The sequence below is a fragment of the Anas acuta genome, chromosome 7 (genome assembly GCF_963932015.1).
Source record: "Anas acuta chromosome 7, bAnaAcu1.1, whole genome shotgun sequence".
In the NCBI taxonomy this organism is placed as follows: Eukaryota; Metazoa; Chordata; class Aves; order Anseriformes; family Anatidae; genus Anas; species Anas acuta.
Genome location: NC_088985.1, coordinates 33,619,027 through 33,645,563, shown reverse-complemented (window position 1 = coordinate 33,645,563; position 26,537 = coordinate 33,619,027). Strand labels below are relative to the sequence as shown.

The window sequence follows — 26,537 nt, the reverse complement described above, 5'->3', positions numbered from 1 at the left end:
TAACATGCGGGAGGATAAGAGGGAGGCCCAGACAACTAACTGTGAGTAATTGGGTTATGCTGGAGGCTTGTTTTTAAGTGCTGCAGCCCGCCTTGTGAAGGCTGCAGGTCTGATGGAACTGGGTCACCAACGCTTAGGCAGAAGCCTACTAACTTCAGGCTAGGAAGTGCTATTTGGTTGCCTAACTTTAGGCTACGAGATGTGAATGCTGGGAAGCACAAACAAATCCACACGGACAAGTGTAGGAAACTGGAACAGCAAGTGGGACAGTTAAGGATTACACTCCTCGGGTTTTAGGACACCCAGACCCTAGACATTACTTCAGATTTCTCCCACTTAGTCCCCATTTAAACACAAGAGGAACTGAAAAGAAATTCGAGAGCAGAGTAACTGCCCTGCCCTCCCAGACAATGCGCAGCCGCCTCAAAAATTGTATCCCCGTTGAGCCCCAGGGTCCTGACAAGCGTTTCACATAGCAATTTAGAGTAAATACCTTTCAGTAGGCAGTCCTGCCACAGCCACGTCTGGAAGTTTGCTGAGGTCAAGTGTCGTAGGCTCCATAAATGCAAGCGGGGGTAGCTTTCTTGTGGCATCCTGAGGCGAGCCTTCATGTTCTGAATTCATCCTGCCCGGCTGATTTGCAGCACCGGAGGGGTCTGCACGCTCAGAGCACTTGCCCTGCTCCATCCTGGCGATAGGTGCAGAGGGAGTTTCGCACAGCTCTGTCTGCAGCTCTCCAGTCCTTGAGTTTAAAGCTAAGCCACCCTCGCCGGTGACTAACATCCTCGCAGTACCTGTTTCAGGGATGTCTCCAGCTTTTTCGTTACCTGTCTTTGCCGTGCTTAGCACTGAGCCACTGCTTTCTTGTACATCGCCCTCAGTCACAGTGCCAGATTCTAGCTGAGAGTCACTTTGCAAGCAACCATTCTGGCTGGCTTCATTTTTTAAGTAATCCATTAACCCATGCGTGGCCCCTTTCTTTTCCTGCTGTGGATCTTGTGTACTTGCTGATATTTCCAGGCATTTCCCATTCCCTGGCTCATCCTGTATCATCTCTGTGTCACTCTGAGACCTAATGTCATGCACAAGATTGCCATGAGCGCGTGTCTCCCGATTTTCCCCAGGTAACACATTAAAGTTGTCTGGCAGTTTTTCACAACTGTAAGATCCTCCCGGAACAAGCACTGAAGCTGCCACATCAGAGATGCTCTTGGCAGTGTCTGGACCACTGTACTCATTTTTCCCCTCTTCATTTGGCTCAGGATCCTGGCAGTGTTCGGGCCGACAACTTACATCCTCTTCAGATGAAACCGGCTGTGAAGTACCCTCTGTAATTAAGTTATTTTCCTCTGCGGTAGCAGCATCGCCGAAGTCACCCTCCTGCGTGCTGCCTGCAGAGATCCCAGCTCCGCTGGGTTGTGGCTCCCTGTCAGCACACGCAGGGAAGTTCTCAGCTGCTGCCCCGTCAGATGAAGCCGGGCCTTGCTTCTTTCTCTCCAAGCTCATTAGTGATTCAGGATCAACACCCCTAGCACACACGCCTGCCTTCCTTTCCATCTCGCTGCTCTCAGCGTTTCCGTTCGCCTTCTGCAGGTTTTCCAGACAGCGTTCAGCAGGTGCAGAGCCCTCCGACCCCGGGAGCATTTCTAAGCAGCCAGCAGGCTGCCTGCTTTCCTCAGCGTCCTGGAGATTGGCTGGTGGCACTGCATTTTCTGGTAGCAGAGGTGCGGGAGCAGCGCAGGAAGGCTCAGCAGCTAAAGGCAGCTCTGGCCCCTCTGCTCCCGAGGTGCCCTCAGGAGCTGCTTTGCCCCCCTCGACCGATGCAGAAAAGTTCTCAGCGCCGCTCGGCTGCGCCGGACCCTCGGCCGCTGCGCTCTGCTTGAAGCCCGCATGGTTTTCAGGCGCAAGCTGGGGTAATTCAGCGCTCAGCGTGCTGTGGACTGTTTTCTTAAATATCTGGCTGATGTGCTCCCTGAAGGCCGGGAGGCTGGAGCCGATGCCCAGAGAGCTGGGAGTCAGAAGCTCATGCTCCTTCTCCGCAGACTGCCTGGAAGTACTGATCTCTGCCCTGGTTGTGCTGTAATTCTCTTTTAATACCTCTTCCATTTTTTCTAAATTCCCAGGCTTCTCTAAGATCACACTGCACTTGTCATCTACGCAGATGCCGGGTGCGATTTGCTCATTACAGCCGCCTTGTTTACCAACAGATGAAAGGCTCAGCAGCTTCCCCTCTGCAGCAGGGAGAGCTAACAGAGCCTCTGCTGAACTGTCACTCTGCTGCGCTTTGAAGTTAACATCACCTTTTGTTTCTTTGGATTTAATTGCGGATAGCTCTTTCTTCAGCTTCTCCGAATTAAACTGGGATAAGTTTCCAGAACTCTGCCCCACGCTTAAAGCCTCCGGCAGGGTTAAACTCCTCTCTCCTTCTCCCTGAAAACTTGGGTTTGGAACATCTTTGTCGCTGTCGTGCCTGCCCCCTGCAGAGCTGGGCTCTGAGTCAGCTCTTTTACCTGTGCTTACCCCAGGTGAAGGACCTGAATGCACGGACACCTGAGAACCTGCAGCCATCTGCGAACTGGAGTTGCTTTCTAAGACGTTCTGGCACGCTACAGCTCCCAGCTCATTATTTAGTAATTCCCCCCCAGTGCCATTGTTCGCCCTGCTTCCAGCTTGCTGGCTGGGATGACTGACTGCAGAGGTCAGCGGAGGGGGGGCTGGAAAATCAGCTTGGCAAAACCCAGGCTCCTCTGGTGCTGTTTGAATGCAGCTGGGTTTATAAGGCTTATCAGTGGGAACTGCTTCCCCGTGAGCCTCTAACAGGGAGAGACATCCTTCTGCCCCTGGACTTTTATTGCTTTGCACATTGCTTGTTTCGTGGACAGCAGCACTGTCCTCACAACTTAGCTGCGTGTTTCCATCTGTCTGTCCGAGTCCCCCATCGGCAGCCAGACCCTCGGTCCCTCCTGAGCTTTTTGCCACTAATAACAGCTTCTCTTGAGTTTCTGGGCTAGATATTTGAGGATCGTTTTCCTCAAAATTATCAGAAGTATGTGCTATTTCAGGAGCACTTGGCAAAGTCTGGGCTGTGTTGGTGGCACTTGCTGAATTCTGCGTCCCTGGAAGAGCGTTTACAGCAGAAGCATGGCTTGCACCAGTGCTGTCTTTTATCCTGCACACGCTGACTGGCTGCTCATTCTTGTCAGATTCTTCAGCAAACGTATCGCTCTGACATGCTTCTTCATGCTGACTAGCTGAGATCAAAGAATTACTGCCCTGCTTGAGCTTGTCTGGGTTTTGCTTACTGCAGCAGTTTTCTTCTGCCTGGAGATTGGTTTTGTTTTGCTCGTTGCAATCTTGCAAATTAAGCACGGTCACACCAGCGATGTTTGGCAGGTGTTCACGGCTGCACACATCCTCTGGCAGCCCGGCACTACTTCCAGCCTCATCCTCTTCTGCTGCCGTGCCAGAGTCGCTCTGGGCTGGTGCTGGACGTGGCACAGCAGATTCTTCATTAAGGTTGTCGGAAACGCTTAGAGGCATTTCTGGTATGTGGCTGTGATGCTTTGGTTCCAGCTCAGGTTTTAGAGGTCTTCCTGTGTGTTCCTGATCATCTGCTCCTGCGACACCTGTCGGATTGCTTTGGTGTGTCTGCTGCTTGTGTCCTGCATTCAAAGCCTGGTCTCTATCACCAACACTCACTGACTTCTCCATCTGCTCCACGTGGGGAAGAGCAGCTGGAGCATCTGTGTTTTCCTGCAGATCTCCAGCACTGCACTCCAGGGTTACTGAAGAGCTGCGCTTGTCCCCACTGGTGCTCTCACCCACACCTTCCTCCCAAGCTGGCCGAGGGGTGAGCTCTGCCCTACCAACTCCAGCACAAGCCACCTGCACATTTCCATGACTTTCTGCAGCCCCTTGCTCCTGCTGAGCTTGCACCAGCATATCAGACTCGTGCTCAGTTTTCAGTGCCGAATCCTTGTCCTCCACAAAACTTCCCACCTCAGCATGGTGCTTCTCCTGCTGAATGGTAGCCTCGTGCTCTTTGCTGTTCCCAGTTGTGCTGTATGAAGCATCGCTGCAAGGCACGTCGCTGAGGTGACCACTCTGCTGTTTGGTTTCCGAAACTTGTGGGGGGTCCTCAATTTGAACAGCAATGAAACCCACAGGCCCTGCCAATTCATTTAAGCCCTGATGTTCAAGCGTTGATTTGGATGTTTTAGTGCTCTCTTCTGCCCCTCCATAGCTCCCAGGCTTGCCTTGACTCTCCGTTTTGTCCCCAGTTTCTAACGCGGCTCCTCTAGGAAAAGCCTCTTCCCAGGACTCATCCTGCTTACTCTGCACAACACGATTGTTCTCAGGGTGGAGGAGCGGTGAGCTGTGTGCCCCAGCTAAACAAACCTCATCAGCCCCATTAGAGCCTGGCTGGTCCAATGTTTTTTCTTCTGTCCCAGCGTGAGAGCAATCAGTGCTCGGTGGGCAGCCTGCCCTCGGACGCTGCGGCGAGGCCTTGTTCTCTGGGTCATCTGTGGCAGCTGCTTCCTCCTCGCTCAGTGCTTGCTCAGGCTTACAGCCCAGAGGCTCTGAGTGGTCTTCAGGTGATTTCAAGTCACTGCCTGACTGCAGGGGCTTTCCCACAGCTTCTTCCTTTGGGCCGCCTGCTGAAGTCTTTTCACAGAGACCGAATTCCCCGGGATTGTGGCTCAAGGGGGTGTCTTGCAGATCCTGCTCGTGGCTACTAAGAGGGCTCAACATTTGCCTTTCTGCCCCACTGGGCCCTTCAGGTAATGCGCTGGTTGCTGCCACGTGTGCCTCCTCTGCTCCCATTCTGTTTTTCTCTCCCAATACCCTCACATCAGCTCCCTTTTGATTCAGCTCCACGGCTCTGCTCAGAGAAGCGCTTAATGCATATTCTTGCAGTAATGATCTTTTATCTACCGGGGAAATTTCCTTGGTGGGATTGATAGTGGTTTCTGCTTCAGAAAGTGTGGTGCTTTCTCTAGACACATCATCGGCTTTTATGATTTCATTGCTACTGGCTTCGTCTTTTTGGCTTTCAGTTGTGACAGCTGAGTTTTGCTCTTCCTCTTGCTTAAATGATAAAGGCGCACTGAAGTGCTCAGCACTAACAAGCTCATCGTCCTTTTGAAGCTCTCTTTCAAAGCCGGGTTCATTTTTTTCAGAGGCTGTTTTCATTGCCTCGCTTTTCATCAGATCTTGGTAGTCATTTCCAGGCACATGTTCCCTCAAAGGTTCTTCTGGCTTTGGTACTGGGAAGAGATTTGGAGCATTAAGGGGTAACTCTGACACTGAAGTACAGGCTTCAGATTGCTCTCCCTGGCTCCCAGACAGAGCTGGGTTTACCTCGTTCCTTCCAGTTTTTACAGCCCCCTTCTGTGTCCTGCAGACCTCACTGATCTCAGGCCTCACAACAAAACTCTGGGTGTTTGCAATTGCTCCAAATTTTTCACCATCTGAGCCTCCTGTTGCTGGATGATTTCGGATTAAGGTTTCCTTTTTCATTAGCAGACCCTCTCCACCATCTGTGTTCTGTCTACCTTGCTGCATTACAGCCTGCGGCTGACCTACTTCCAAAACTCCCAGCTCCTGCTTGGCCTCCTGAGCAGTAAAATAATCCCCTGCTCCTTTGCCCTGGGGGGACGCGCTGCCATGTGGTGCCCTCACATCACCCAGCTGCTCACTCTGCCCCAACATCCCTACCTCGCTCAAATTCATTGCTGTGACTCCTTGCATTGCTGCAGGAGGGCTGGCCTGCAGGCTTGGGTTTCTGGGATCATCCTCACTACTTTTCAAAGAAGCAGGTGCAGTAGGGTCACATTCGGGGCCGGTGTCCTCAGATATGCCACGGGCTATTCCCTCTTCGTTGTCACTCACTGGACCTGGTGGTGGCACAGCTTCATTGCAGCTTGAGGTTGGGAACTTGTCGCTGCTTCTTGCAAGATCTGCTGCGACATCTTTTTCAGAAGAGCCTGCTAAAGGCATCGGGGTAGGCAGACTTCCCTCTCTTGCTTCTGCTGTGTGCTGCAGGACACCACAGCCTGCTTGTCCTCCATGGTCTTGCAAGGCACTGCTCTGTGCTGTCACCTCTGCAGGCACCACGCTTGAATCTGGGTTGGGCAAATCTTCAGCGCTGGAGCTACTGGCACCTTCATTACTGACGCTGCCAACAATGGAAATGTTTATTCGTTTCACGTCAACAGAGGAAAAGAAGCAAAGAATAAAAACAACTCATGCCATGGGTGTTTTGAAGCCATGCAGAACATGCATCAAGAAGCTGAAAACCTGCTGCCAGGAGCCAAACCATCAGGCCCAGTGAGAGATGCTTGGTACAGCAGTAAGTGACCTCGGTCCTGCCTAACAGCTGCCACGCTCATGACATGCATTTTAACCCTTCCTCAGCCTGTATTAGCTAGATATTCCCCCTGCCCTTAACATACTGAGGGAGCAACATGGGAAAAAAGCGACAAAAGCACCAGAAGAAACACCAGCGCTGCCAAGAAGCAGAAAGGAAAAACCTTTCTGTGAGGCCACGTTGCACAGAGCTCAAGGCTGTGAGTGCTGTCGCGTGGCCGTGCTTTTATTGAGTCACGGAGGTTTAAGGGCCCATCTGTCGTGTGTTTTCTCCAGCCAGCCAGCACAGCTGATCCTCGCCAACTGGTCAAAGGTCTCACCCTGCCGAACACACCCTGTGAGGTCATCTCACTGCGGTGTTTGGTTTCAGTATATACAAGATCTTGTTCGTGTGATCTCCTCCCCACCCACTAAAGATACAAGAAATGGAAGTAGAGATGACGTGGATGCTGTAGCTGCAGAGGAAATGTTTCACAAACACCATGGGGACCTCAGTTTCCACCACTAGGTTTGCAGGCGATGGAATTGATTAACCTTGGTTTCCCCCTCGCCTCCCTTGAAGAGCCTGGACATATGTTCACTGCCTTAGAGGACACTGAAATATAGAGCCAAGTGAGCATAACACTGAACCTAGGAAGAAGAGGGTTTTTTTTGAGCATTTACCTGGCACAAAATGCCTGCCCGCTTCCTCCCATCCAAAGCAATGGGATGCCCCATGCTTTTGGGCTGTGCTGTGCTGCACAAAATGCATTTACAGCTGTGGTCACTGCGTATCTCCTTATGCAGAGGGCTGGGCAATGCCACGAGCAACTTCTTCATGAGAGGGCTGCATGTAAAATTGAATGTGATCCTAAAAATCCTTCTTCAGGATCCTTGGGATGGAAAATGAGCTAGTCTTTAAAGAGCTATTCAAATTTACCTACGTTAGGGTAAACCTCAAAGCTCAGGAAAAATATCTGTAACATACAATTAATTTCCCATTTAATGAAGTTCCAGCAACGCTTAACCTCACTTTATACACTTAATTTATAACACCAATATATTTTATTTAAACTCTTTGAAATTGTTTTGCCAAAAGGATTTATCTTTTTTCCCAGCACACTGAAAACACCGCTCCGTATGAAACTTACTGACACTGGGAACACCACTGGTGGCAAAGCAATATTTGGTATCTGTTGGATCGCTGCCAACGGGGGACGTGATGGGACCTGAACAAACAACCCGGAGATGCCAGGAGGCTTTCCCTAAAGAAGGAATAGTCTTTATCACCTGGCATTGATTTGGCACTCCAGGAAGCTTAATTAGAGGAGACGGTGCAGTAACCACAGAGCTGAACTGGGGAGGGGATGGAAAAAGTGGGAGTCAATTGCCATTCTGGCTTCTTGTTCATTTTGCAGGTTCATCTTCTTATTGATTAAACTGCTCATTAGCAGCTGGGTGCCCAGGATCCTTCAACCTGGAAGCAGGCTCCCGGCAGAGACACGGTGTTCAGGCTGGGGGGAAGAAGCCCTCTAACCCCCAGGAGGCTGAGTAATTTTATTCTATGATTCTAGGAAATTCCTCTAAGACCTTTACAGACAGGGCCTCTTTGTTGCATTGCACTTATATTTGCAGCTATCAAATATGAAACTCTTCCAGACAAGCCTGACGTGGTTATGTTTTCTGTAATACAGTTGCTAAAACCATGAACTGTCTACTGCTGAGCTGGTAGCAACTTTCTAAAGTGTCGTAACAGCAGATTTATGACTTTACAGATTCAAGAGAAGAAAATAATCCTATGAAGTAAGCTATTCACCATTACAAAGCAACTACAACACTTTTTCTGGTGCATGGTAATGCTGAAATCCTGTTTGTTTTACTTGGGAGCAGATGAAGGAGGAGTCTGGACAGCCTTGTGAGTAATGTATGCTGAACAGAATTAAAATGAAAGTGCTGGCACATGCTTGGAGGGCAATCTAAACTATCACTTTCTGAATGAAGTAATGCACACTCATCTCCTGTGCTTCTTCAGCTTGTCTCCATGTTTTATTCAGGACCACAGCCTAGAACTGAAAGGCTTTAATTTCCAATCACCTGTTTGGATATCTCCATTTAAGTTTCTCCTCTTGACAGAGTTAACATGGAAATCCGTATCAGGAACATATCCTACATCTTCCTTTTAATTTTTTGCTATTTGCAAGACATTGCTAGTGGTTAGACAAACATCTGGCGGGAATGACTTAAGCACAGTTGATCCTACTTTAGGGCAGAAGGATGGAATAGACGACCTCTTAAAGCCCCATTATCTTCCACTCTTTTTAAAGGGAATGACACTACAGGGAAGTGACACCACAGGCTGAAGATAATTCCCCTCTTAGGAAAACCCAATCTACATTAAAATTCGTTAACAATCAATAATTACCTGCAGTGAGCCTGTATTTTCAGACAACCCATTCACTATGAACAACATCAAGCTGTGGCTATAAACTTTTTTTTTCCCTATATACAGGAAAAAAAAAAAGTGTGTTTTCTTTTGTGGTTACTTGATCTCTTTTGATGGCAATCTGAACTGGCTTGACATTATTAAGGGAAAAATTCATACCGTGGGGTAATGTTTAAAACAAAACATGCAAACGAGAAAGCATGAAAGAATGTTGGAGTTCCTCATCATCTGGGTAGGGCTCAGGGCACAAAGAGTCATTTTGCTAGGAATAATTGCTGCATGGAATTGATGATAGGTAAGAAAATAAAAATAAAATGCAGTCATGCAAAGACCTAGGTGTATATTTAACTCGAAATACCCAAGTGTCTTGTTGCACACAAGAGACATCAAAGGGAACCTTTCCCATGTCTTAGAAGTAAGGCACACATTTAAGGATTTGCAAGTTCAGGGCTTTAACGTACTGACCATATGAATGCTATCCTTCCAGTTACGACATCAAACAACAAAAAGTTAAATCTTTTTACATCTAAAGTGTTCGTTTTACATAAATAATTACTGAGAAATTGCTTGTTTGGGAGCACATCGCAATTTACCAATTAATATCCGTAGCTAACCCCTTCCACCTCCAGGATATCTTGTGGTTGGTCGGAGTTATCCTGGACCAACCTAAGAGCACTGCTGGTTGCTAAAGACGTTTATTAGGACAGCGCTGGCTGGGTTTTGTTTAGGGTGTGTAGGCATAAAGGGTGTCAAGAAATCCACGACTTACAGCGTGTCTCCCATAAATACTTCCGAATTAAGAGACTTGCCCAATCCACCAGCCATAAACACGGAGCCCATTTCCCTGCTCTGCCATCCACAGCAAAGGCAAGGGGCCAGGAGATAAAAGGAGCAGCAGCCAGCCATAAACCGTCTGGGTGGTGTTTGCTCTGAGTGTGTGTGGGGAAACTGAGACGCCCCAAGAGGTTAAACCTACTTGATAAACAACCAGAAGTGATGACCTAACAACAGAAAAATCACAGATAACTGAAATTTTCCTTTCCTTATTCCCTTGCTTTCCTTCTAAAACATTTAGTAGCTGTTAAAAGGGCAGCGCCTTTCTAACCCAGTCCCACTTGTGAGGGAAAATCACCAAGTACCACAGCCTCTGAAACCCAGCAGTCACACACGGTTGCCATCCCCAGCTGATGTAACTCGGAGCCGGAGTGGTTATAGTCCCAGGAGTGTGACACTCGGAAATCTGAGTACGAATTTAGAAAGCACTGAAGGGGACAAATGCACAGCCAGCCCTTAGCTGCTGCTCAGCCATTTCTGTTCTATTTCCCCTGACACACGAGACCAGGGTTTAAGTTTGGAGTTCATACATTTGGACACGCCACACTGGGGGCCTTTGACTTACAGAATTCTGCATCTTAATCTCTCCTGAGAGCAATTGAAAATTAATTAGGAATACAGAAATCATTTCCACATTCCCTTCAAAAATAAAAAATAAAAAACACAGCTTTAGAGGCAAAGCAAGACGCTATTTGAACTTCTCAGTGTAAACAAACACATGAGAAATCCATCATCACCAAAGGGCTGCTAACAGCAGCCAGATTCCCCCGCCCTCCCTGGCTAGCTAAGATTTCAGGAAAAAGTGAGGCAGGAAAATGATCTATATGATCCCCCTGGGAACCATCTCCCTCTTCTGCCCGAAACCCCAATCACTTTTCACCTCCCGGTTCCATACGCAGAGTGAAACGCGGTGCCTGCAGTATTTTAACTATGACCAAAGGAAAATGTTCTACCATTAACCACGGAAACTGCAGTGCTGCTGCAGTGAGTGACCATGGCCAAGCATTCAGCTCCTGTCCCCTGGTCCCTGTCTGAGCATCCCGAGAGCCAGCAGGATGCGTGGCGCTGCGCCCACGGTCCCACAGGATGCAGCTCGGGCTCAGCAGCTCGGGCTCAGCATCCTGAAGTGGCCCTTGGGTCCCACAGGATCTGTGCGCAGCACGAGGAGTTGGGAAGGCGGCCAAGTGCATCCAGCGCCTCTTCCCCTGCACTGCTTCTGGGCGTGGACCTCTGAAATGGCTCTGTCTGCTCGTTCCACGTCCTGCAGGAAAAGTGCCTCTCCTGGGCAGGGCTGTCCGGCTGAGGGCTCTCCAGGTGTCTCCTCTGCCTGCGTGCCAGCAGAAAGGCATGGCCACATCTCACACACCAATGCAAAGCCCCAGGCTTGCTGCAAGTGCCGAGGAATAGTTATTTCACACGGAGGGTTGATAGATTAATCACTGCTGCTGATGCTTTTTAACATACGCTACCAGTGACAACATGTTAAAAAAATGGGAGTGAAGCAGTGTTTTAGGTTAAGAGTCAGACATTTCGACTCCTAAAACATGAGAATTTAAGACTTGCTGGAACAGTCTCTGAGAATTGCTGGAGGACGGAAGAAAGACACCCAGAAGATTGGAAAAAAACACGCAGTAGTTTTCCATACAGATACTCCATCAGAAGGCAGCAGGTCATAAGATTAGAACAGTTCAATTCAGGGTGGAAAAGATGCGTTCAAGGCAGCATATGGGGGTGAAAGTTGAAATAAGCAGCCTGGAATCTGAAACTTCAAAGCTTTTTCCGTTTATTGTCTTTGTTTCTATTTTGGCAGGCTAAAGCCACCCAAAACCAGGCATGTGCCAGCAGTTTCAGGAGTAAGGCTAAATAAAAAGTAGTTGCCTGAGCTCCTGCCCATCTAATATGTTTCCTGAAACAAAAGTCTTATGAATCGCTTCAAAATGAGTCATTCGTGTAATGCTCATCTCACAAGAGTCATGATTTTGGATGGGGATGTGTTAAGCTGTTCCAGGCAGTGACAATACAAGTCTAGGTACTCTCAGGGCTGGAATTTAAAAGGAGACCCTAAAGAACTGCAGCTGTGCCATTCTTTGAGCAATATATTTAAAAAAAAAATCAAATTGGTCGCAGAAGAGTACAGAAATACCTGTGCTTTATAATTATAATATATATGCACACCTATATAAAGAAGAGTGTTCCTTTACTGCAGCCACAACCTTTCAAAACCCAAGAGCCCCCACCCCACAGCCTCTGTTGGACAACTTCTGGCTTCAAGTCAGACTCTACTAACCAGTTACATCTACCATGGCTACAACAGAAAAAAAAAAAAAAAAAAAAAAAAAAAAAAAAAAAAGAGATGCTTGCTACTTTGAGATTAAAAATATATACATGTATATTTGGAAAAACTGTTGTTGTCCTGCAGTATGCCAAAGCATCAGCATGATTTCCACTTTGACCATTCACCAGTGGTGCTCTCCCTACCAGCTCCCTGTTAGCTGGTTAGCTGGGTCTTTGTAGGCAGCCACTGGAGAAAGCTGTGTGTACATCTTCCTTACTGTGTGGACAAGAAAGTAAATACAGAGATACCCTTCAAGAAACAAGAGCACAATCTGTAATTTAAGCCCTCTGAGATGTGTTCTGCTGCTGCTCCCAGGCTGAAGGCAGAACGTGAAGCGGGTCAGTGGCTGGCACAGGCACTGTGTTAGGTGGATGCTGGCACAAATGCCGTTAGAGGACAGGTGTTGCAGTTCGGAGAACACAGCCTAATCCCCATCGTTTGGCAGTGTCACAAGCAACCCTAACCTGCAGGAATGTTGGGCATTCTAGGCCTACAGATGAAATTCAGAGGTTACAAAAAGTCATCATTCCCCCCACATTTCTCTCTTGCATTCCATTAGCATGACTGTGTATTGATAAGACCAGCAGAAAATGCCTCATTTTATTGGCACAAGTCACAACACATCACACCAAGTGGCTTCCAAGAAATAAATATTTTCCTCAGCTAGTTCAATGTGGTTACTCATCATTACACATGCATTTAACACAGTGATTATGGACAGCTCTGCCAAGAGAAACCAGAAGCTAGAGGATACACGTACTGTTTGTTAACAATAATGAAAAAAAAAAAAATCAAGTCTACATCACTACTCCAAATTTATTGGTTTCTATCTAGTGTGAATGATGCTCCATAGCACAGCCAAACCAACCCTTCAGGACTGTAAGCTGCTTTCTCTGGGTAATTTGTTTTAGATGCTGCCATTTCTCCAAGCTTCTCTGAAGTTGTCAATTATCACCTTAGTTATTACCTGCACTTGGACTTAAATTATCACAAACCGTTGCATGACATCAATAATTTTATGCTTAATCTTTATCATCTCATATAAAAGAAAATAAAATAATGTTTTAAGCTAATGCTATCACAAGGAATAGCATTTGAAATACTTTACTTGACTGTGGCTGTTGTTTGCTCTTGCTTTTCACTTCTTAAGTTTACTTTTTTCAAAGACCCTGGCAATCAAAACATGTAGCCAGGGCTGGTGGAAACATAAAGCTGCCCATGGCACACCCACTCCACTTGAAAAGGATGTGGCCGGTCTTTCTGCAGTGAATTCTCCAGTCTGTGAAAACACTTTAAAAGATGTCCACAGTCGAACAGTCCTACCCATTTACCAGCAGATTATGGCTACTCATTCTAAAATGTATTTATCATTCCATCCCAGGTAACACTGATGAGCTGGAAAGCATTCAGCCCCGTGTTAAAATCGTGCCAGTATTAGATGGTTTCTTCCCTGTAGCAGAGGAATAGCTTAGTAGCACAAGAAAACCAAAGCATTCAAGTAAAAATTATTAATGCTTCAGAGAAAAATTTCCTTTCGGGATATTTAATAAAAGCCAAATGATGTTACCTCCTGCCACCCTTAACCCCACTGAAATACTTTAGCTCTGAAAGTATATCTATTGATTTCATCAGGTGAATATTAAGACATTTAGAAAGTAAGATACTAGTAAGTATTAGCTGGGTTGAGACTTTTAGTTGGATTTTTACACAGAGTAGAGCATGGCATTTTACAATTGTTTACAATTATGTCTTACTTCACAATAATATGACCGTGCAAGAGACTTTTTAACGTTCCTCTGTCTCAGATAAGAGTTTATTAGCATGTGGAAAAGCATAGGAAGTGGAGGTCAAGGGTTACCACAACAGCTAGAGCCTTGTTTATAACTATGCAGTGAGGCTGAGGCGAGGAAGCCAGCTTGGTAAGTAGTGAGCAGCCTTGCTTTTGTTGGGTTATTGTGAAGAATGCACCACCATCATCCTTCAGGATGGCAGATACTGAAAATCAGCTACACAATAACAGAAAATTAGCAAACATCCCCCAGCTATCATCAGCAATGGGGCTTTGATTATATTAATGAGAAAAAAACTCATTTCTTACCTTGTAGGTGCTGGTATCAACGGAGATGTGCTCTCGGCCAGCCGCACAGCAGCAGGAAGAAGCTCTGAGATGTCCTGAGCTCCAGACCCTCCAACGCTGTTTTCCTGGGGGCTCCTTTCTATGCCGTGCCCCTTACCAGGCGGGTGGTCTAATTCTGAGTCCTGTGGAGTGCTCTAGAATGAAGAAGAACAGTTCAAATAGCTACCGCTGCTTTAGAGTACAGGCAGTTTGGGAGAAGACGTAAGGTTAAGTTTTGTTCTGCCAAACAGCTCCTGTGGTAGACTTCACTACGTTGATGGAATTTGCAGGTCCCAAAGCCAAGCCTTTTTTTTTGTTTGTTTTTTTCTAATGACAGAAATTCAGAAGGAAGTGGTTGAGCCAAAAATAAATACGAGGGAAAGAACTGGGAGAGAAGAATGCCACAATTGTTCTAAAGCAGCTCAGGGCCTTTCCTGACCCAAGGAGGGTATCATCTTCTCTTTTTCCAGGCAAATGCTTACTTGCTAATCAAGTTTGAAAGGAGAAAAGATGGAAACAAACCTTTTACACTCAATATTAGCAGTATCTTTGTAATCAGCTTAGAGATAAAGCCAACATCAGTCAAGACCCAAGACTTGAATCCAAGTCCACATTATTTCCCTCCCAGTTGAACAATGCTCAGAATGCCTCTGAAGAGAGACGCGGAGCTGGAGCCTCTGCCACGCTGCCTTTGGTAAGAGTAGCTGTAGGAAAAGCTGCAGTCCCACTAGTGACAGCTACAGAAACCTGGGACGCAAATTTGGTAATGCTGCATCACCGCTTCTTGAGGGTAAGTATGTACATGGGATCTTCACCCATGGAGACATGCAATAGAAGAAGTCCAGGGGGTTGCTTACAAGAGGTAGCGGCACCTTTCTGATGGTTTGGTGCTGTTTGGTTGTTGTTTTTTTTTTTGGTGTTTTGATTGTTTGGCAGAAATGTCCGTAAAAGGCAATGAGAAGATGGCAAAAGCTGCCCTGAACAGTGCCTGAGTGTGTTCTTCGTGTCTAATGAAAGAACTGGAGAAATACAGCTAAGTGTAACGCCAAAATGAAGTCTGAATGAAGAAGCTGCCACTTGAAACCCTCCGGCATTGTGAGCAATAGTGAAAGCGAAGCAAAACTGCTTCATCAGGTCACCCTCAACATGCAATCACAGTTGGTTTAATTCTGAGCTGTAATTGTAAGAAGCCCAAGGCACACCTAAGGTAAAGACCCATAAGCGTATGTACTGACCACAGGGGAACTACTTCTGAAGACCGTCACAGATGAAAAGCACAGCGCACAATTCCAATTAGTTTCTTGTTGCTCTCATTTTACTCTCAATTTCAGGTTTATTTGGTTCTAGATAGAGCCAATAGATTTCCTATTGCAGACAGTTATTGGCTGCAAAATGACATTTCTCTTTGTGCACCTGGTGTGCTCTCGCACAACCAGCGGCCTCTCGATGAGAGCCAGGAGTGAGAGACACCCAGTGGACGAGAAAAGCCCATGTAATGAGCAATTGAAAAGGTCAGGGCACACAGAGAATATAAAAAGACTTCCTTTAGACTTAAGGCAAATTTGATTAACTCTCATATCCTCTGCCTCTCCCCAGAGGAACCCCCTCACTACAGCTTTGTTTGCAGAAATCTCCTTTATCACACCGCTTTCCGCTGGGACAGAACCAAGGGCTCGGGGTTTCATGATTATTAAGCATTTACCCAGCGTGTGCTGACATCTGGCATTTGGAATATTTATCTGTGTATGGATGTTGGCCCCAAAACCACAGCGTATAGCAAAAAGCTACTAGAGCGTCAAGATTTATACAAGAAAAATTGTTTTCTTTCCAGCCAGAAAAAAAAAAAAAAAAAAAAAAAAAAAAAAAAGAATAGAAGAGCTTAGTTAGCATATGGGGGGTTGTTTTGCTTTTGCTGCTCTGTTTTAGGAAGACTTGCTTTTGTTTGCGTGAGAAAGTTTGCAGCGAGAGTTCACTTCAGCAAAGCGTACATACGTGCAGAGAGACCAAACTATGAAAAAAACGCATTATTAATTACCAGAAAGAAAGAAAAAAATAAATAAAAACAACTGAAATGGCAATTTCTGGGGCCATATGCATGTCCGTGGGCCAGTCACCAACCACCACCACCAACCCCACAGCCCACAGCCTTCCCCTCTCATTTTTTAGCATTGCTTTGGGGACTGCATCGAGCCGAGGGCAGAGACTCCTGCCTTGCCAGCAGAACTCCCTCGGCTGGCAGGGCTCAACACCACGCACTGCCAGCCTTTTGAGCATGGGATTAGGACAAAAATGGGCTGTAAGATCCCCCCAGGCCATGCCAGGCAACCTCGGGACCACGCTCCTAGTGAAGGGCTCAGTGCTAGCGCAGCATGGCCTGGGAGGTGGTCATGGATGACTGCCCCAAAACCGCAGCACGATGAAGTATAATTCCCAGGCCAGCTGCAGACAGAAAAGAGTGCGTTTCCCTCCCCAGCAGGGCAGGGAGAACCACACGAAGAACCCCAAGAAATTAGAGCAATTTACAAATTTGTCCGGATGCCTCCAGCAGCTGGCGAGAGCAGCGAGAACAAGTTGTTTTCCTGCCTCTCTACCACCACCATCCTGGTTTTTCTTCAGCTGATGTGGGCGCTAGGCAGGAGGAGTAGCCCACAGCTCTCCTCAGAAGAGGAAGGGCTGAATGTTTCATCTCCTTCTTCTGAAGTCTGTGTCATCTTCCGCAGCAGAAAGCAGCGCAGCAACGAATTAAGTCATTAACCTACCGCAGTCTCAGTGCCTACACGGTGCTTCTAATTACTCTCCCTTCCACAAGATCAATCACTGAGCTCAAAGGGCTGCTTTAGGTTACAATCCCCTGTCTCAATGACCTGCAGACATCCCATTCCTAGAGCTGCAGTGTAATTGGGAAGCCTCCTGCACACAAATCAGCTCCATGCAGCCAGCTCCGGCTTGCCGCCCAGAGCCAGGGGCACCGTGAGCCCCACGACAACCTGAAGCTGAGCAGCAATGTGGACTCGGGGTGTTAGAGAAATGCTGCTCAGCAGCCTCTCACGCAGTACACCCAATTCTCAAGTTAACAATGTAATACAGGCACTTAAGTTCCTGTTGTACCTGGGTACCTCCTCTCACCAAAATCAGGATGCTGCCGTGTTACAGAACCAGAATCACTGAATGCTCGGTTGGAAAAGACCTCTAAGGTCCTCAAGCCCAACCATTAACCTAGCACTGCCAAGTCCACCACTAAATCCCAGAAGTGCTACATCCCAACCACTTTCCTCAGCTCTAATGCCAAGTGTTAAAAGAACGACACCGCGGGAGGGGCAGGTTGCGAAGGCAAGGAGCACGGCCACAACAAAGCATGGCTCAGGAGGCAACGAAGTTTTGCACACTACATTTAACATTTTGCACAGACTGATGGGCTGGGGGGCTTTTTATTATTTTAATACTGTTAGGCTTTCAGGGATCTCCTGTTTAAGGAGTTATCGCTCTCCCAGCTATCCCTAAACAACTGCAATGGGTCACAGAGAGATCTGATCCTTGTTTGAGTTCCTGGCATGACCAAATTTAACATAGATCAAAATAATCTCTGCAATCCAGCTCCTGTTGGAGCAGCAAGGACTCGCTGACACCCTCTTTACTTTCTTTTTCTGGAGCAACCAAGAAGCAACATTGCCCTCTTACCTAGCCAGGCCAGAGCGCACACAGCCTGGAAATGATATTTGCAAGGGAAGCTCAAAGGAGGATTTTAACAATAATGCGTAATAAATCTTACTGGTCTGCTACATTTAATTTACTATTTAATCAACACAAAAAAACATGTTCTGTGAATCTGTGCCAGCCAGCAGAAAAACACAATCCCATTTCTCTATCAAGTTTTTCAAATTGAAGCTAGTTATGCAAATCAGGAGCTGAACTAGCTTTGCAGAGCACGCTTTTTTATTTTTAATGAACGTCTGTGGAAACAATTAAAAAGACTATATTTTGTTCAAAAGTATCATCAGAAAGCTGATGTTAAATAAATTACTTTTGATGTTGCAACACACACAGCCTCTGAAGTCATCTACTACAGAAGCTCGCCGCTAAACTCACTCTGTGTTTGGTTCAAATGTAGCATGCTCCTTTGTCCAAAGGATTCTGAGATTATATTAAAAAAAAATAATTGCAAGACTTAATGAAATAATTAGAAGTCAGAATGCAGAGGTTCTCAGCAGTCTTTTGCCTATCATAATTTAAAAACACAACAAAACAACAAACAAACAAGCTGCTCACAGCGCGTATACCAACAAGAGGAGGCACACTAACCAACCCCCACTTTTTTCCTTTACGCCAGCACTATTTAAATGAATAAAACTGTTCCTCCTCAACCACGCAGCGTAATTATTTGCATTAAGCCCTGCCACAAGCACTGGCCTCTGCAGGAGCAGGCAGCGAACCTCCAGGATCATTTAACTGCCCTGATGGCTCGGAGCAGGCGCCTACGAGTGGTTTGGTTTTCTGGTTTTCCTTTACCAGGGAGAGCCCCGTTACCACTGCAGCCGCAAGGATTACACACAGGGCAGTACTCTGGCTCGAGCTGCTGCCCCAGGGAGGGATTCCTGGTTCAAACCCAGCACTGGCGCTCTGAACAAGCGAATATCCTTTGATTTCTGCCTTTCCCCCAACACAGCAGCTTCCCCTCACACCCCCTGGTACCACCACACACACCTCCTTTTACAGCAGGTGCCGGTGCCGCGGCTCTGCCTGCAGCTGGGAGCAATCCCCGAGGAGCTCCAAGAAGTTTCCATTCCCGGTAACCCTCTGCATTTATGGAAGGGGAGAAGCCAGAACAAGCCTTTACCCATCTCAATCGATAAGCCAGAACTCACCTTTTACTTTTCTCCACATCCTCCACTCGGAGCATGGTTCCATGTGTTATTTCCCCCGTGCCTCCTGGCTCCAACCACCCACAGCCTTGCCTGGCACAGGGGAGTGGCAGCAGCAGGACGAGGGGCGAAGGTCAGCCCCACGCACCCATCCCTGTTTTCCAGGAACAGCCACCGTGGCAGCTGATGGGCAGGACGAACACACAGTTCCCATTAAGGGTGGCAGGGCACACTCCTCCTCTGCCAAACCTTGCACCCTTGTGCCTCTGCAAGCAACCACCAAGCAGCAAAGTGTGCACGCGGTGGTCTTTAGAGAGCTCTTGGTGCTGTGTTCTGCAGCGATCCCTTATTTTGCTGCAGGACGTGGCCGCAGAGAAAGGTGGTGGGAAGTTGTGCATGGAAAGCCTTCGCTGATAGCCTGTTCCTCCTTAGGAAATTCAGCACTCATCCATTTCTGAAAAATGGAACTGAGATGGTGGAAAATAACTGGCTGTGATTCTTAAAACAACCAAGCTCATGTAAGACTTCCTGAGTTAGTTTAATGCCCTGCCACCTACTAAAAATCAATAGCAGTGAAATACGAATATCCACGCCTATGTCAGAAAAATGAATAAAGGAAAATTTTCCAGGTGAAATTTTTCTAAAAAGGTTACGTGACTGGAGATAATCTTCAAATGGCTGTTGCCATTTTTAAAGCAAATTACTGACCGTGGGATAAGGAACAAATCACTAATTGACACCTTGGGCCAAGCTTGCACTCCATATGACAGTTCAGACCTGAAGGATTGCTCTAGAACTTGGTCTTGTCACACCACAAGGGAGCCAGATTCTGGTTTTGATAAACACCCTGTGCAGCAACCTGAGTTATTCAGCACCTGCAGTGTTGAGAGTGGCTGGGGAAAGCAGTTTACAGAGGGGGCTGAGCATCGTGGCCACTTGGGTGTTGTCTTTAAGCTGACAGAAGGCCAAACACCATGACTACCTAATTAGTTGGGTGTATTTATGATCAGATGCAGTCTCCTTATGGGAGGTTCCATATAGAATTTTGCAACTACAGTAAATTTATTTATTTTTTAATCATTAATGTTGTAATTTGCTATTGCTTCTGGCTTGCTTTATTTTTCTCTCTCGTGAGCAGTGTTTTATGTTTGTGCCATTTCTAATTAAAATCCTCAAAATGACAGGAATGCAAAAGTTGGCATTTGCTGGAGGTATCCTTTAAGCTGCTTCTTAAATATTCAACACATATGGTACGGTATACGGTATGGTATATACAGATATGTATATATATGGTATATATACGGTATATATATATTTGGATGCAGTAACAACCGTAATTAAAAATTTTGGTTACAACCTTCTATTGTAGGTACCTATGAGCTTTTCTTAGAGAGAAAGAGTTACTTTTCCTCCTGAGAAATAAATCCAAACCTAGTGAAATGACTTTAGTTGCAACCATAAAACAAAACAAACAAACAAAAAAAGCACCAAACCAAACCAAACCACTGTTGCATGTATATGTAGCACCATCTGTTCCTTGGTTTCATTCTTTACAGAATACACAACATCCTCTGGGCTACAGCAAAAGCAATTCAGACCTTCAGGTTTCACTGCTCAGGCTTATGACCTTTCCAATCCATCGAAGGCACTAAATTGTTTATCTTCAGACCCTTGTAATGTCAACCTAAGTGTCTCCTCATCAACTTGCTGCTGTGTTTAAGCTTTACTCTGTTTGAACGTGCATACCACGAGCCTGTGCTGGGCTGAATGAAGCTGTGTTGTATCAGTGGCTTCATGGTTCTTGTTAACCTAATCTTTCCATTTGCTTATGTAATTGAAGTTCAGTAGGCAAAGGAAAAGTCAGAGTTATCCTTGTAACTCCATTAGCCTTCCTGCAGCTTTTATTTTCCTTTGTCTCATTGCTGACAGGTGGATGAAGGCCTGATGGATATCCAGATTCTGTTCTTAAGGATGACAGGTGCATTAGTACAGCAAGGAAGAGAGGGGATAAAGCTGATGATCTCAGGAAAAAAATCTTCAGCACAATATTTGTAATTCAAGTTCAGTGCAATTTTAACTAGAATAGCTTTCTGAGTAGTTTTTAGCAACCTACATAAAATATTTGAGAGGATGCAGTCAGATTTATATGAAGCACTATTAGGAAAATTCTCTCCGAATTCAGATCTGAGCTCTGCTGTTCTCACCATCTGATAGTGTTTGCTGGCCTAGTTATTTCTAACCATCCACAGATGTGAAAATGTAGGTCCAACATTCTCACATAATTTCCAAATAGAGAAATGTAGTTAATAGCAATAGAGGTTTTTATAAATATGTGTTTTTTTCCTTTTCATCTGTACCTGTAAATATACATTTCCCATTAGAAATGGTGTTGGCTTTAAAGATGTGAGGAAAGCTTTAACCATTAATTCAGAAGGGAAGGAAAGTCTTCCAGCTACTCGTAGGAATAGTCTTCCAACTACCTTTTAACTCTGCTTTCAAATTAAGAACCCTGTCGCAACTCTGAATCTTCATTCTTCTTTTATTTCCCCTCCTTCATTCAAAGGGAAGATGAGAAGGAGAATAATAATTATTCATTACAGTGAGAAATGTCCCAGAATTCGCAGCATTTGCATATAGGGGTGTTTTATTCTCTTAGAACAGAAAACGTCTGGGTTTATTTTTGTAAATTGAGACAAATAGTTGGTATTGCTCGCCATAGAATATGGGACCGGTCGCAGTTATCATTGGAAGCAAGCATGAATGAACGCAGTGACAGCACGTATATGGGAACTACGTAGGTACCAGTAACACACACACTGCCTGTGCCACTCAGCTGCAGACAAATGTTGACTTAAAGGATGAGGAGCAGTTCTGCTGGCTTGCACGCTCCTGATGTGCAATGGATGAAATGGAAGAAGAAGTGAACAAAAATAATACCTTAGAGAGTAAAGGAGGTGTTGCATGCAGGGTGACAGTGTCCCTCATTAAAGTGCTATAGGCACAGAATTATTATGCAGGAAATTAGGAATGCGTTTTTGTTGCCAGTTGAAGATAAGCAATGGAATGGATCCAGATGTTATTGCACTAGGCAGGAAGTATGTAAACACACTGTGTGAGCTCCAGAGCTCGGAGGGATTTGCCCAGTTATCATCCGTGGGAATGGGGACTGAAGCTGGGGAGCTGGTAGCGTGCCCAGTGTGTTCTCTGCTAATCCCCATAGTCCTGGGATCTGAAAGTAGAGTCCCACCGGTTAACTGGACCCATTGGCTTAAGTGCATTGAAATATGGAAAAAGCAGTGATGGAGAATATTAACTGCAGAACGGGGAGCAGTCAGATTTGTTCACAACAATTAAATGGAGAAACCCGAGCAGAAGCACAGCGTGATGCTTCAGACAAACAAATAGATGCTTCAGAAATGATGGCCCCTCCAGCAATGCCCATCTCACACATTTCACAGCAAAAAACAAGCAACAACAAAAAAGATAGCCACACGTCAGGATTTATGTGCGAAGAGAACTGAACAACAACATCGATGTGAAGTAACTAGCTTTGCCCGGCTCTTCCCTTATTCAGAAAACAAAGGAGAAGAAAGGATAAAGCAAATGAGATAGAAATAACTTATGTGGTAAGTGACTTTGAAATTCCCTCACCCACTCTGGGGTGAAATACTCGCTGCTAGGAGTTCACTTAAGCAGCCACAGTTTGCACCATCAAAGAGCTTTACAATCACTTGGTAGCTCTGGCTTTTCATGAGAAAGGCTGTGGAAGACGACGGCTCTCCTCCTCACAGCTCTGAGGGGCAAGAATTGAAAACCTCAGTTAAAATCACTGCTTATTAGAAAATCTAGCTCGTTCTAGTTTTAGGCAGTTTTGTGTTGCCCAACTTTTTAAATAGCAGATAGTTTTGTCAGTCCTAGTCAGCTTGGTTTCTTTTATAAGTGAAACTTCCCCTCTGTGAAACTGTAAGACTGACTATGGTTGTGTGGATGATTTTTGAACATTTGGTTTTCCAGAAAATTCAGGAAAAAGCTTGAGCTTTGCCATTCCTCTGTATTGGCTGGTACATTTGGGTAGATGAAGAAATATGTGTCAGATGGGCAGCGCAACAGCTGAGATCTTGTAGAGCTCCAGAAACAATAATTCCTCTCATAGCTTCCCATTAAGGAGGTATTCCTTTACTTCCATCTATTTTCCCTGATGAAGTCTGGATCTCTGTTCTTCTAGATTGTTTCTTTTTCATTGTAAATGCATTTCTCTTCAAGTGGAGTTTTGCTTTTCAAAATGAATGCATCTCAAAAATAACTTACATGCAATTCAGCATAAGCCCAACACGCCTTGCCACTGGCAGGCCTGTGTTTGGGAGCAAGCTTTGTCATGCCAATAGGGCAGGGCACAAGCCTCAAATCTCTCAGCAGTTCAGACTCCGTGCACTGCTAGAGCAAAACACAGCACAGAAAATCACCGTGTTAAACATACTGCTGGCCCTGGCCTCATTTTATTTATTATCTTTAATAATTTGTACTAAATTTTCATTATATTTTCCTCAGAGGATGGTCTTTACAAGACAGATTGGGTATTTATTTTCCTGTAAGTGCCCACTCTGTTCTTCATAGTAGCACATTTATTCCACAGACCTTCCCTCTTATAAAATGAGTTCTAAAATTAGCACGGACTCTCCCATCTTTAATGCAAACCATGTGCACAGCTCCCAAACGACGAGAGCTGGAACTGGGGAATGGTGTTCCCTGATAAATACCTAAACAGAAACACCAACTCCTGTCAAATGGTACTGACTGTAACTGTAACAACAACATCCACTGCTTTGTTTTAATTGCATGAGAGCAGAGAGGAAAGCCAGCATGCAAAGAGGGTCAAACGCAGGCTGTTTCTCTAAAGCATAGATTGCTACCAAAGAGGAAAGTTAAAAGAAACCAGATTTTTTTTTTACAACTTGCTGAAAACTTAAACGTAGCTGCCTTGCAAATTTGCAGTTAGTGTCAAAAAAAAAAAAAAAAAAGCCAAAAGCAGATGCAGAAGAAAAAGAACAGCCAGGCCTGATGCTAACATTTTGAAATGCAAACCATGCAAAGCAGTTTTCATCATCCACTACCTGCTGCGTTCCTTGGCTGGGCGGCATAAGGATGACTTTATTTGCATTGGGGACGTCTGACTGAAAATAAACGTATTTAAAAATTCTATTGACTAGATGAAGCTTGACTATTCATTAAGGGATACATTTCAAGGGCTGTTCAGCAGATTAAGTGGCTTTTAAGTGTTATTGCTATTTCTATTTATTTCTCTGTTAATAGTGACTTTTAAAGTAATTTGATTTTCTAGCATTTGCTTGTCTGAAAAGGAGACCAGAAGCTTCCTTTCCTTATTAAAAAAGAAGAGCTTTTTATTAAATTCCTTAACAAATTTAATAATGTTTAAGTACAGGCTTCTTGGTGTCAGGAGGGCTCCTGAAAAAATATATCTGGCTTTCAAAAACTTCTTAAGTGGAAAGTGTATACATTGGAGGAGGAATTCTCATTATTTCGTCGTAGGAATGAACACATCCTCCTGTTCCTGACCACTGAAAAAAGTTTGGGGCCAAATCTTGTGGTAATAATACAACTTGGCCAGAACAACCAACAATTATAGCAGATTGCTCTTTTAGAAACATCTTTAAGAAAAAAACTTGGCTAACTTTTAATACTGCTTCCTTTGAGAGGGCCCACTCGGCAATGCACAAGGTACAGCAGATTTGCTCAGAGCTGAAGTGGAGGCAAAATGAGCCCTAATGGGTTTTGCCGTCTATGTAACGTATGCAAGAAGAGAGGATGAAACACGTTCTAGTATCTTAATTGTTGAAATAAACAAATCACAACTTTAATTCAAACCTAGATCAACATAGTAATGTCTCATTTAACTGCACACAGCTAGCCGTGGCATATGGGATCCCTTCATTTCAACAGTTCAAAAAGAAATCACCAAGCAGCAACACGCTCAGCGAAGCACCCTTCTCATAACGGGGTGTGAACTCCTGGGTCAGCACACATACATTGCGAGGTCATTTTTGAACAAGGAGAAGCTACCGAGTGTCAGGGCCTTGGGAGCACCCAGAGGCATTGCCTGGCCCTCCAGGCCCTTTCCCCCCTGCCCACAGCCCTGGCCCCCATTCCAGCCCATCCCTGCCCTGCCACGTGCCCGCTGAGCCAAGCAAACCCATGGGCTGACACCCGGGACCCCTCTTGGCTCACCCTTGTCCCCACAGAGGTGCCAATTTCTAGGGCTGTCCCACTGCCGTGCTCCTGGCTGGGAGGTGGGACAGGACACCCCATGGCGCTCCCCGCAGCTCCCATTCCCCAGGGAGCAGCCACCCACACGGTTGCCTCAACACCACGAGGCATTGTCATTGCCACATTAACAAACAAACAAAAAGTTGCCCTCAATTACCATTAACGACAATTAAATACGAGTGTAACTGGGAGCAGAAGATGAATGTGAGGCAAATGGCCCATGGACAGATTTCTGTAACGTTTGCTCTCGGGCAGCAGGGAAGGGCAAGGCAATCACAGTCACACTCACCTGATTTTCTGCACTACTGTTCTCATTGCCCATTTTGGTGCTGACGTCCAGTGTCACACAGCAATTAAAGAAAGATCACTAGAAGAGAAGGAAATTTTCTAAGTCTTCCATTAAAAAATAAAACGAAATTAAAAAAAAAAAAAAAGCTCAGAATTTTGGAGGAATGCCATCTCAGACAACTTGTCAGCTGCCCTCCTGGCATTCAGTTTTGCAATGATTTTAAGTCATAGATTAGGGGACAATAGCTCTTGGGGCTTTTTTTTTTTTACAAAGAGATTGCTCTCTCCCTGCTGCCTCTCCTACACTAGCTCTGCTTATGCTGACAGCCACTCCTCAAAACTCAGCTTCGTTACTCTGCTTCTGGATTACCCCATGTCATTTGAGCAGAACAGCACTTTCCTTGCCAGAGTTACTTTGGATGGACAGCCCATAAGAAAACTTTATTTTTTTAACCATATTCAAGCCACTTTTTAAATTATTTTTTTTATTTCTCTTGGAGATCCTGGACAGAGCTGCATGCTCACTCTGTGTAGAACCAACCACAACGTTAAACCCGACTGTTTCTGTAACAGAAACTATTTTCCACATACGCACTCAGCTTTAAGAAAGAGTAAATGGATTTTTGTCCTTGTTATTGTAGTTACACTCTGCTTTTCTTAAGCAATATCCTGCTTATAATTTTATGTTCTGAAACACATTTTCTTTACACTTGACCGGATCTGCCTGCCTTAATTATTATTGGTTTTATACTAGTTCAGTTCTAATTATTTAATTTTAAAAAATCCTCTGAGCATTAGAGCTGTAGCCAGCAGCTCTGGAATTAGTGCCTCCCCAGGCACCACTCATTTTTGTATTTTTTTCAAGAGGCAATTCAGTGGGAAACATGCACGATGGAGATTCAGTTGTAGACACGTACTTCTTGTTCTAGACATTTCATTTTGGAGCTCAGGCATTTAAATTCAGTGTATTTATTGTGTTACTGGATAGGTGAAAATTACACACACTCTCTTCAATTTCTTTTTTGTGAGATT

General features: G+C 45.4%; 1 protein-coding gene across 14 annotated transcripts in view; it reads right to left on the bottom strand.

Moving 5' to 3' along the window:
• The window catches only part of TACC2 (transforming acidic coiled-coil containing protein 2), a 125,430-nt gene that overhangs the window by 85,113 nt on the left and 13,780 nt on the right, over positions 1 to 26,537 (bottom strand). For 10 of the 14 annotated variants that reach the window (XM_068689029.1, XM_068689033.1, XM_068689036.1 and 7 more), the window contains 4 exons: positions 25,507 to 25,584; positions 24,047 to 24,106; positions 14,059 to 14,231; positions 494 to 6,178 (listed from right to left, as the gene is read on the bottom strand). In XM_068689029.1, the coding sequence (XP_068545130.1) occupies positions 494 to 6,178; positions 14,059 to 14,231; positions 24,047 to 24,106; positions 25,507 to 25,539 (5,951 nt within the window). In that variant the 5' untranslated portion in view covers positions 25,540 to 25,584. The remainder of the gene's footprint in view (positions 1 to 493; positions 6,179 to 14,058; positions 14,232 to 24,046; positions 24,107 to 25,506; positions 25,585 to 26,537) is intronic. The other 4 variants (XM_068689037.1, XM_068689038.1, XM_068689042.1 and 1 more) reach the window with 2 other exon arrangements.